Genomic DNA, 12165 nt, shown 5'->3' with positions numbered 1-12165 from the left:
GGAATAGTTTCAAAAGAACACATCTTGCTTTGAAGGTTTACAGCAGAGGCTCAGTAAAGTCTTGTGGCCATTTAATTGTAATCTTGGAAACTATGAAGTACGTAAAATTCCACAAAACAACAGCTTATGCCCGTTGCTTCAAGGTACAAAACAAACTTAAAATGGAAACTTCAGTAGGGCAACTCAGGTGTTTTGCTTGCAGTGATAGTTGTTTGCTTGTGTATGATAGTGGCTTTGTGAAAACAATGCCTTTTTCATTCAAAGACGTATAGACCCAATTAAAACCCAGGCGGAAAAACTGCTGTAATTGCTGAATTGTTCCCTTTTTGCCTCTTACCATAACCAGTTACAAGAAGGTTTTTCTTAGTTCACAATCGTTTTTTCCCATGATCATTGTTTTTCTCACTGCGAATAGTTGGGAGGGGCGCTCCCTACTGGGGAGCAAACTTGGCAAAGTAATAAGCAACAATGTGTATATAAAAGCAGAATATTTCATTATGTGTTTCTCAATTTCATTTTGCAATAACGTTGAATGACAGCAGAGTCTTTTTATGCGGCCTGGTTTCCATTTCGGTTTCAGCCTACTAGAATCTATTGTTTAGGTATCACGATATGACAGGGTAGAATCAAGTAATGCTATAATGGAGAAAGGTTTTTGTTTCGTACAAAGGGGACCACCCGATATGAAGCAGTGTGCAGTTGGCTTCACCTTTAGTAGTTACTAGCAAACAAGACAAAAGTAGTAGTAAAACCAGAAGATTAGGTGTAAATTTTACATCTGAAAATTCAGGTATTTTCTCCAATATGAAACTCCTGTAAGCAGAAAATAAAGGGAGATGAAGGAAAGTAATTTTTTATATCACAGAATTTTTTACAGACTCTTTGTTCTCTTCTCATGTTTTTTTCAAGTTCCCTAATTTCCCTTCTGTCCCCCTGTTATTAAACCTATGAGACAGCAGACATTGGTTAGGAATGTAATAGTGTTATCTTGCTCTACTATTGTATCATCAAAACTGACCATTTTTTAAAATTGGGGTTTTTTTTTTCGTTTTACATTCAGTTTCTTCTGAATTAGGTCTCTCTAATGTATTTGAAAAGACTGCTGTATAATGTTCCTGTAATAATACCTCTCATTCAGTTGTAGCAATTGAGTTCTACCGTCTATAATATTCAAAAGTCTTCTAACAATTTCATTTTCTTTTCCTAGGTATAAGAAAAACCTTAAAGCACTCTATGTTGTACATCCAACCAACTTCATAAAAATTCTGTGGAATATTTTTAAACCTCTTATAAGGTACTTGGCACTTCCTTCAACACATTTTTCCCTTTAGTTTAAGGATGGTTTGTTCTCTAGTAAGTTGCTTTTAAAAAGGCTTGAGGTAAAATATGTCAGGTAAGAGCACAATAGCCATTTAAACTGTGTTGAACTAATGAGTAAGGTGAGCTTAGCTTAAGCTTGGGTATGAATAATGGGGTAGAGTTCTTTTCTTTCTAAGAACAGGGAGTCTCAATTCATAGTAGTTTTACTCATATGTTAAAGTAAATATCACTTTAAAACATAGTTATTCTGTGGGCCATGAATGACTTTTTTGTCCTCTTTGACAGCACTTAGCACAATAGAGCTGGGTCCCTGACTGGAGTTACTAGGTGGTACGGTAAAGCACATAATAGATGGTTAACCTTCGGTCTGATCTCAAGTGCTGAGATGAATAGGAATGATACTACTTGTGTATTCAAAGTTCATGGATAAACCCTGAAGGTGCCCATAAGAATTTGAGGTGGAGGGTATAAAGGTGAAGGTGGATGTGTTTTACTGGTGCATTCTTTTTCTTTGCCTGATAAAAATTGATGCTATCTACAAGGAACTGGCAACAATGTGCAGATAATGCTAAGTGCCAGGATGGTTGGGCTTGCTTAGTTTCTGTTCCTGCACTTCTGTCACTTTCAAAGTAATTCTATATATTATATATTGTATATTATATTATATTAGTATATAATACTATTATATATATTATATATAATATTATATATTATAATATTATTATATATATATTATAATATATATTATGAATGTCCTCAGGGCTAAAGGACAAAACCAGCTTATCTTGAGAAGTTGTAATGAACCAACTAAAAATGTCCGTTACAGTAACTTGCAATTGATTCAATTTTGACTGGTAGAAAGTTAATTAATTAGAAAGGGGAAGCTTAACTTAGAGGTGGATCAGAACATTTAAGAAGCAAGTGAAAATAAAAAAGCAATTGCAGCTAAAAATCCTTCCAGAATATGCTGTTCTTGAAACAAGAAGACTGACTATAGATCTTTATTTTAACTGTCAGTAAAATAAAAGCCAGAGATCCAGGACGTAGATCAAAGGTGAGAAAAATGTGACAGAAACAGGAGTTCCAGTAGCTGATAGTATCTTAGGAATGGGGATGGATTTTTTTTTTTGTTCCTGATTTGCTGTAGGATGGGTATGGAGAGCTTTGTAGGGAAAAAACCAATAAAACCAGAAAAACTCTTGATGTACATTACAACACTTAGGTGAAATCAACTCCTTTCTCAGAGGCAGCTGAGAGCTCCTTGAGAACAGCTCCAGGCAAGTGGTTTTGGGACGCTGGTGGTTTTCAGTCTGTGAGTGTTAATGCACTCAGTGGAGCCATAGCTGGACAACAGCTGTGCTATTTGACTTAGAGCAATAATTGGCTGCTAATTCTTACAAAAGAGAAGTTTACAGGTACCTGTTCCAAATAATCATTTTCCCTGGATCTTACTATGTCTGCGTAAATAAGATGAATGCTTTTATTTCTTGGGACAGTATGATACACTGACAATTATTAAATCCTTAATTTTGAATGTGAAAATGGGTGATCCTGATAAGCTCAAGCATTCATATCTAGCATAGAAGATTCAAAGCAGGGCTTGTCATCTTAGATGCATCATCATCTTGACCTTCTGAACACCCTGCTTTCATCAGCATTGGCTGTTCTTGTTTGTGCTTGGCTTTTACCAGTGTTTAGCTGGATACTTGATTTGGGTCTAATTTTGCAACACTCTCTGTTGTTAAAATATGTCCCCAACAGAAACAAAGATATTTGTACACTGGCACTGACAAAATAATGAGTAAACTCTGAAAAGGGCAGTAAGCCAGAAGGTAGGAATTAGCTGAAGCTAGGAAAAATCCCTCTTTACTGCTTAAAATGGTTTAATTACAAAATGCTCATATGCATTTGTGGTTTGGGTTAACTCAAGTTTGGGTTTCTCAAGTAAAGGAAAACATAAGAATATATTTTTAAAACTCAAGTGTGAAAGTGCTTATGTACAATTTCATACTGAAACTTATTAACATTGTTAATTTACTACAACAGTAAAATTTAAAATTTGTTCACAGTACCTTTTCCTTTCAGTTTAGAATAATCTTATCTTAGCAGATCATACTTTTATTTAAGTGTCAATATTAAACCCAACTTCACAAAAAGAAAGCAGAAAAATCCTCTGGACTTTCTGATTCTAGCTTTGCTGAAGTATAGCCCAGACTCAATTGTAGACAGTGTTTCCAATAAAAATCACAGATGTAAAATAAATTTCATTAGCAAGAAACATGTATTTATTCTTCAGAGGTCTGTTAGTACATTTGGTATCTGTTACTACATGGCCTAAGTACTTTTACATGAACAATGTGTTTCCTAAGAACTGGATGAATAACAGAATTATTACAGTGGAGAACAAAAGTATTTAAGAAAATGTAAATACATAAAATTGTTCAAGCTCCAGAAGTCAATTGATCTCCCTTCTGGTCCCAAAACAGGTGATCAAGAAGGTAGTGTTGTCAAATCTATTTTTTCCAAACTGCAAGAAAACTGTGAGAGCAGCATATTTCTGTGTATGAGCTAACAGAAGCCACCCACGTGTTATCAAATTAATATACATTTAGGTGGTGGTGGTGATGTGGCATTTTTAAGGTACAGCAATAATTCCTAATTGCCCAGGACTTAGTTACAAATCATGTGTTCTGTAACGTGACCTGTATTACTAGGGGTGATGAGTTACAGAGAATTCTGTGCCAGCCCGTGGCTTAGGTACGACGTTGCAATGGCAGGCTGTTCTGGATAAAAAACACACTGAAGAGCTCTGACTTTGTACACAAACAGGCTGATACCCATCAGTGTCCCCTTGCTAGCTTGCCTTGCCTGCTAGCAAAATTTTGCTCATTTCAAGTAAAAGCTTCAAAAATGCTGAAGTGACTTGTGTTTGTATCATCTCCCACTAGAGGGAGTGTGTGTATGTGTATTTGACAGTCCGGGGATAAATTCACTAATGGGAGAGAATTTTTCTTGTATTTTACTATCAAAGTAAGTTGCAGCAAAGTATATACTTTTTATCATAAACACCTATTGTTTCACTTGACCCTTCATTACCAGACAGATACTTTGTGCTGTGGAAAAATATGAAATTATTTCAGACCATGTGTATAAATGTGTCGCTGAACTTTGTTTGAACACCTCAGCCTGTAAGTCGTGTGTTCTGGCTGAAACTCAAGACCTAACTAGTGATAGGTGGTGCTTCAAATTTGGAAATCTGTTTTTTGCAACTCAGAAAAAAACTTCTTATTCAGGATGTTTTCTAGAAGCTATCCAGCTCTTTTCAAAATGAGTAAAGCTGATGGCCCAACACTTCAAGGGTATACACTATCCACGCTTTGGAAATCTCGCCTGTTGCTTACTACTTTATAGTTTGTGTCTACAGCCCCATTATTTTGTCTTTTGACAGGGAGGAATGCCTAAATAACACAAACATGTTGTTCTGTTGGCCATGTAACATTTTCTCCTAAGTTAACAGTTCCTTTAGTGAGCTTTCTAATGCTGTGTGAAAGCTGTTTTTCAGTGGCTTTTAAAGCAGTGTTTTTCATATCTATGCAAATCACAAAACATTCAGATGGAAGTCAGTTATTTTTATTCAAATCAGACTCTCAGGCATGCACTGTATATGTTTGATCATATGAAATGAAATACATCTTATGTCTCCTGCTGCTTCAATTACAGTCTAATTTTGAGTTGCATCAGCACTTACATTTTTGTAATAGAAACTAAACCCTTCATAAATGTTCTTCCCATGCTGATTTTTATACTTCTTTGTGATTTTTTTTTTTTAATTCTTTATTTTTTTTTAGCCATAAGTTTGGGAAAAAAATCACTTACTTGAACTATTTAAGTGACCTGAGAGAGCATCTCAAATATGACCAGCTAAATATCCCTCAAGAAGTCATCCGGTATGTGGAAAGTTTAAAATACATTGTCTCACCTTTTCTCAGGTAGAGTTGCATCCTGTTCACTGTATTCCAAGCAGAATCTAATCCTATTCTTCAGTGATTAAAAGTCTAATTTACCTACTTGTGCTTGGTTGGATTTAATTCTGAAAGCTGCATTGCCATCAAAGACATGCTGAAGTGCGTCGAGTGTTTAGAGAAGAGAATGCTATATAGTTTTCTACAGATTTGGAACATAGCTATCTCAGTTGTGGAGCATTTTCTTGGTGTAATTGCAGCTTCTGTGTGAGTTTTAACAAAAACAATCTATATGTCATTACTGCTTAAGAGTATCAGATAATGTTTGTGGTCAAAAATGTAATCCTGACCTCTTTCCTTGCATATTGTAACAGATTAAGTGACTTCCTTTTGCTAAGAGCATTCCCAGTCAGCAGAGTGTTGATTGATTTTAAACTTTATGGATATATCTGTTGTTAGCAGATCCATTACTTTTATATCGTGCGTGATGTGTATTAGGGAGGAGTATTGGAGAGGGGGTGGGAGGAAAAGAAAAAGAAATGCATAGGGCTGAAATTGTCAAGCGCCAGCATTAGTATCGATAACAGTCTTTTCGACACAGCACTTACATGGAAATGCTTTGATGTGCTGACAGGAAGTGATTTTTTGTCACTGCTGAATGAAAGTAACTGGAAGCTTTGATTATGACTGTGACTGATGCCTGGTGGGTTTTTACACACCTTTTGTGTAATTATGGAAGAACGGAAAATACCTTACAGCTTTAAGGTTATGAATTGGATTGCATGGTTGCCAAAGAAAGGGGAGTTGTATTTTGAGTAGCAAGTAGGTTTGAATTTTGCTGTTAAATTATAGTGTGTTCCTGTTTTTTGGACATGTTTATTACTATACCCAATTGGCTGAAGCAAAAGAGTTCTCCTATGTCTTGCTTAAGTATTCTACCACAAATACTACTTTAAAAATTTCCCTAATGCTTAAATTAAAACCAAGTTCTGTAAGACCTGCAGCATATACACTATTGTCAGGAAACTGGCATCATGAGCAATTCTGGTAGCTATTCATATGTATAGTTTGTCAACTGTGGGGCACAGAAAATCAATGATTTCTTGAATTTTGCAGACATGATGAAAATCTTCGGGGGAAGCAGAAGGGAAAACTGCCACCTGTGGTTAAGGTTCCTCCACCACGGCCACCTCTACCTACCCAGCAATTTGGGGTCAGCCTGCAATAGTAAGCCATGAGATTTCTAAAATAGGAGATTTCTATACCCTGCACCCTTCTGTAATGTGCAGATTCACTGGACAGAATGTCTGCAAATATTTTGTTTATTATATGTTTCATTTCTCATTCTCTTTGAAAGCCACAAAACTACAAGGCTAGACAATAGGTTTTATGAATTCAGGACAAGTGTCTCAGTCCCTGTGAACTGCCTGGTCTTCATGTTTACATGTTTATCTTTGTGGTAGTTAGTGCCAGCATGGCTGCACAACTTTTCTCCCAGTGGACAGAAATTTGCCCATATATGACAGAGCCCTGAGCTAGTCTGCTGTTGGTGGATGCTGGCAGTATGAAAGTGTTTTGGAGATATTTAGATGGTGGGGAGCAAAGCCAAAACAAAGCTTCAGGTTCCAAAATGGCTGCATAAAGCTAAAATGGATGCTTGAGCCTTCATATATTGCTGTTTTGTGTCTCACATATTGTTCTGATCAGAGTTTTATGAAATGAATAAAATCACTGTCTTCCAGAAATGCCCTGACAGCTGTTTACATAGATTACAGCACTGTATGTGGTATAAAAAATGATTTACTTTACAGAAGGAATGGGACGTCAATAGTACTTGCAAGATTCAATTTTGGTAAAAAGCAACAAAAAAACTCCACAAAACCTTCTAGCTTCCTACCCACAGTCATTTCTGTTATCTTTCTGGGGCATCCTTCTCAAAAACAGCTGAAGAATATTGTTCACATTCAGCAAAGACAATTTAGGCTGTCTGATACGTGGACATTTGTCGAATCTCCTCCCACTCCCAGTCTACTTTCTGGTTCTAATGATTCAGCTGTAAATGAGATATAAAATACAATTTTCCCCTGGTTAAATGTTAAGCATTAGTCCTCTCTGGAAGGCCTGAAATTAGAACAATCAATATCTATTGTGTAAGAGCTACTATGACATTAACTTTTATGATACCTCTTTAGAGTTCATCCTAACACTTGAAACACGGCTAACTCACTTCCCTAATTCAGAGAATACCTTTTAGGTGGGCTCCACTGGGTCATTAAGAAGGACAATGTTTTATGCCACCACTTCAATAGTAAAACCTGGACTGTTTGCAGGCATCGGGGCACACTCTGTCACTTGCCTCCAGCCCAGCCTGGCTGCTCAAGCAGCTCTATCAAACTTCTTGCAGGCTTATGCGATCAGACAGCATGTTGTGGGCCACTCTTAACCATCTGCTAGTCGTATTTTATTTCCCTGTCAGTGCCTGCACAGTAAACAGTGTCTTTCACGGGTCTGCATGTGGTGAGGGTGTGGTGGCCACCCTTCCTGGCTCTGCCACTTTCCAGCTGTGTTACCATCAGCAAACCACGTCCTTGCTGCGTGCCTTAGCTTTCCCAAGTATAAAAAGGATGGCTACTTATAAAGAGCTTTTCTGTGGAAGATCTGTGGGTGGAGAAACAGCAAGCGAGGCATTACAATCATTTTTAACCCAGAGAGTTCCAATGCTGGCAATGGAGGCGCCGACGGACAGACGCCCACCCTCTGCGTGTGGGTGCAACTCACAGCACTCGGGTGTCCAAAATGGACATGCACAGGGATATTCGTTCCTTCTGTTTGCCCACGCTTATCCAAATTCCCTCTTGCATAAGAGATAGTGCTGCATTACCACATAAAAATGACAAATAAGCAAGTCCCCCATGACTGAATGAGAAATAAAGGACTTCATTTAGACTGTGTTTGTGAAGAAAGCTAAAGTTAATAGAGGGGAGGGAATGATATGTGTGGAGAGCTTCTAAAATCTGAACCAAGAAAAAGTATCAACTTTCAACTTGATGAATGAATTGCTTTCGCTAATTCCTTCTCCTTTTATGATCTCTATAGAATGTAATGGCAAAGTGGCAGTGACCTCCCATCTGTCTAGCAAAGAGGCAGGTTTGAAGTCTTCTCCTGGGTGAGGCTCTTCCATTTTTCTGAAGAGAGCTATAGGGAGACCCTGGTTTTATTTCGTATAGATTTATGGGAATACGTGCGCTGTGTGTTTCATTACAGTTAGTTAAAAATTGTACTGTCAGAGCTGCCACTGACAGAAAGCTACTGTCATTAAAGGACTGTTTCTCTGTGGAGTCTTTTTCTTTAGTTTAAGAAAAGAAGCAATAGGGCCCATAGGCCTGAGGTTTCATCAGATTCAATACTTCCAGGATGATGATTTTTATTCAGTCAGTAAAAAGTTGATGAATGGGATTTATCCAAAGCCATCGTAGGTGGCCTAATTTTGATAAGATGTTTGATAATGGTATCCCGATGACTTTTGGCTATGGAAGGTGATAAAGCCATACCCTTTTGAATGTACCTTCCTAAAAGCAGCGGGCAATGCTGTCTCTGGTAACACTTCCTCATTTAACTTTTTTCTCGATTTGTGTCGGTTAATACATTTGCTTTCCAGAGCTATAATTAAAAACTAAAAGAGCAAAAAGTGACTAGGCATTGGTTCAAAATATCTCACTTTTGTCCAACGGGCAGGGGGGAAAAATTGTTTTGTTAGGACAGCAAAAATAAGCTGAAGGAGGTTTCCATGTAGACACTGATAAATGACTGTCTGGGACCAGTGCCTTGTCTTGGAGGAATCTGTTAACTCACAAAGACATTTTTAACCTTGTAGAGTCAGATTTTCAAAATGACATAAGACAACTGGGCAGCTGAAAATCGTGGAAGGTCTGCGAGAGCTGGGAGTGTAATTCTTTGAAATGTGATCTATACTGAATTGGCTTTAATTTATGAGTGAGCTGAAGGGCTTATTATCAGGTTAGTTCAAAACGTTTCTTTCTTATGTTACCCCCATTCACTCAGGATCCAAAATCAGAAGTTAAAATGGCATTTGATCTTTTTAACCCCTCCCCTCTAAGCTCTTTGTGGGGAGGAAAAAACAAATACACACCAAGCTGACTTCCTCTTCAGTGTGCATCTGTCTTTATTTAAATTAACTTGTCTGGGATTTAAGCATGTACTTTATGTTAGGCACAGACATGAAGTTGAGGAAGCACAGACATGAAGTTGAAAACCTTCCTCATTGTTAGCTGCTGTGAGGACTCAATAATTTGGTCTTTGCAACTAGAACTTTAATCTAATACCAAGTTGTCCTGAAGTTTCTACTGAAACTATGCCAAGTCAAACAATAATAAATGAGCTTAATAAAAGCAGCTTAATCATCCAAAGGTGGCTTGTAGGATGTCTTTAGAATCAAGTGTGGAGGACCAAAATATATTTGCTTTCTCCCTATTTAATTTTTTATGCCTACATGTACAGAGCAGGCTTGCCCGGTTTGCTGAATGACAGTCTTTCCATAGCCCTGTGATCCCCAGCCAGCATTGCCTGGTTGCCAAATTGCACCTTTAAAGGTTTGAACTCCTGTTAAAAACGATGTGATTTTCTTGAAAATATAAAATGACACAACTGAAACTAATGTTCATCTTCATGGTCATATCAGATGGAAGAGTCCTCCTGAGGAGGTTTTGTCCACACTTAATTTTTCAGTTATAATTTAATGGGAATCCACACTTGGGTTTGTCAGGTACTTAAGGTACTTAAGAATATGTAGCCCAGAGTGGGTGGGATAGTTTAGTGTTTATTATGTCCTTCTCTAACTTGCTAATTGAAGCTGCTTATGTGCAGATAGAGTGAGGAGAATAACAACCGTAATGAGCTAGTTTAAAGGTTTATCAAGCCTCAAGTGATGTCTCCGATAGAGGGCAACAGCAGATGTTAGCAGGGAGCAGTGTTACAACAGGGCAAGCGTACAGCGATACTTCCTTGGGTATAATGTCCAAGCTTGTAGTGATTAGAGACTGACAGAGGAGAGTACTACAGTACTATGAAAACGACCTTCTGTTACTCACCAGTAGCTATCGCTTTTGTAAATCCAAACATTTCAAAGAATGTTCATGTATTGTGTTGATATAGCAAGACTATTTTGCTATTCATTCAGCAATGCTGCCTTCACACATAAAATGTAGAGCAGCAGGAATTAGCTATTCAGAATATATCCTTGCTAGTTTGCACTGCACGTCAGGGTGAAAAATAGGATTTTTATTCTAAAAGACATTAATAAAGATTTTATGTTTAAAATGGCAAGGAAAAGTTTGGGGTACCTTCTGCTTCTGTTGATCAGATAAATACAGTTAAAATGCATGAATGAAGCTTCCTAAATTTGCAATACTTTAAAGGAATTAATAATTGACTATATGGGCCGAGCGGCATCATTGTCTTCTGCTGTATGTTCAGCAAGCTCCTATAAACCCCTGTTGCTGCACCCGATTGCCTCTGTAATCAAGGAAGGCTACAGCTGAGCTCCAGCACAAAGCACAGAGTTGACCTTGGCTAGCTATTGACATTGTTCTGTTTTCTCCGATTGGTTTTAAAATCTAAAATTAAATATCTTTTGTGGGAAGACAGGAAATGTTTTGTTTTTCTATCTATTGCCATGGATGGGGAGAGAGGGCAGAGAAAATGCACAAAATTGCCACAACTATACAGCTTTTGCTTGTTGAATTGTTATCATAAACATTTCAAGGTGCTTTCCTTTTGGTCATAATCTTTCCGCTTGTGCATGCTGTGCATGCGTGACCAGGGAGGAAGAATGCATTCTAAAACAAATCTCAGCATGTCTCAGCAGGGAAAAAATGAAAAGGAGAGGAAAAGCAGAGAGAGAGAAAAATTATCAGCCAAGAATACTTAATGACACTTCAGAACAATGTGTAAAGGCCTTTCGTGATAACTGTCCGTTGTCTAGAAACGAGTCATTGGGTATTTAATGTGTTGCAGTAACTAATCATATATTCTATAGTGAGGAGGACTCATTGTCCCTGGCTGCTGTGTTTACTGGAATAGATCCCTCTTGAATCTGACATGTTTCTGCAATACAATTCAGATCCGAGAATGAGTTACAGAAAACTATACCATGCACTGAAATGCTCTGTTAAGCTCATCTCTTAAGCAGAAAGCGTAAGAGATCTCTCATTTCAAATTGCCTGTAGTAGTTCCTGATCTCCAATGTCAGTTTGCATTGTCCATTATAAAGCACAGCTGCTCATCACACCATCCCAAACAAGGCAAGAAAAATGCAGATTACTTGACAGGATCCAAAGAGAGGATAGGGGTGTAATTTCATTGACCTCTGAGCTGGTCTGATTTACATTAGCTGAGGTAATGTCCCTATTATTTTTTGTCACCTTAGGTCCAGGAAACTGAATACTATGTCCCACATTGTGAAATGCTATGAAAATATCCATCCCAGCTTTCCGCAGTGTTGGAAAAACAGAACAAACCTTTGCATGTGACTTTCAGTGAATATCCTACTCTATTTTAAAATAACAGTTACCTTGAGGACCTCTTTCATCATGCTGGGCATGAAACCTTTCCTTCAAGGGAAATGGGAATCCTGTAGAAAATGGTAGATGTACAGAAACTGGATCTTTTTTTCCTAGAAAAAGAAAAATGATGTGTAGGTTTTATTATTACAAATTATAGCCCAGTTATTTGTCTCACCTCTCTGACAGATAAACTAGTGCTCAGCAGGAGCAAGTGCTGTAAATAATCAGTTTGCTATTTATACACTGAAATGGGAAACACATTTATGGGTAACAATAATAATTAGAAAACATTTATAAAAAGC

General features: G+C 37.6%; 1 protein-coding gene across 5 annotated transcripts in view; it reads left to right on the top strand.

The window, feature by feature from the left end:
• Positions 1-12165, top strand: part of ARHGAP8 (Rho GTPase activating protein 8) — an 80231-nt gene that overhangs the window by 39806 nt on the left and 28260 nt on the right. For all 5 annotated transcript variants that reach the window (XM_074590670.1, XM_074590645.1, XM_074590636.1 and 2 more), the window contains 3 exons: positions 1208-1294; positions 5169-5267; positions 6399-6509. In XM_074590670.1, the coding sequence (XP_074446771.1) occupies positions 1208-1294; positions 5169-5267; positions 6399-6509 (297 nt within the window). The remainder of the gene's footprint in view (positions 1-1207; positions 1295-5168; positions 5268-6398; positions 6510-12165) is intronic.

This window comes from Larus michahellis, chromosome 1, assembly GCF_964199755.1.
Source record: "Larus michahellis chromosome 1, bLarMic1.1, whole genome shotgun sequence".
Taxonomy (NCBI): domain Eukaryota; kingdom Metazoa; phylum Chordata; class Aves; order Charadriiformes; family Laridae; genus Larus; species Larus michahellis.
The sequence above is the reverse complement of the archived record's forward strand: the minus strand, read 5'-3'. Positions and strand labels throughout refer to the sequence as shown.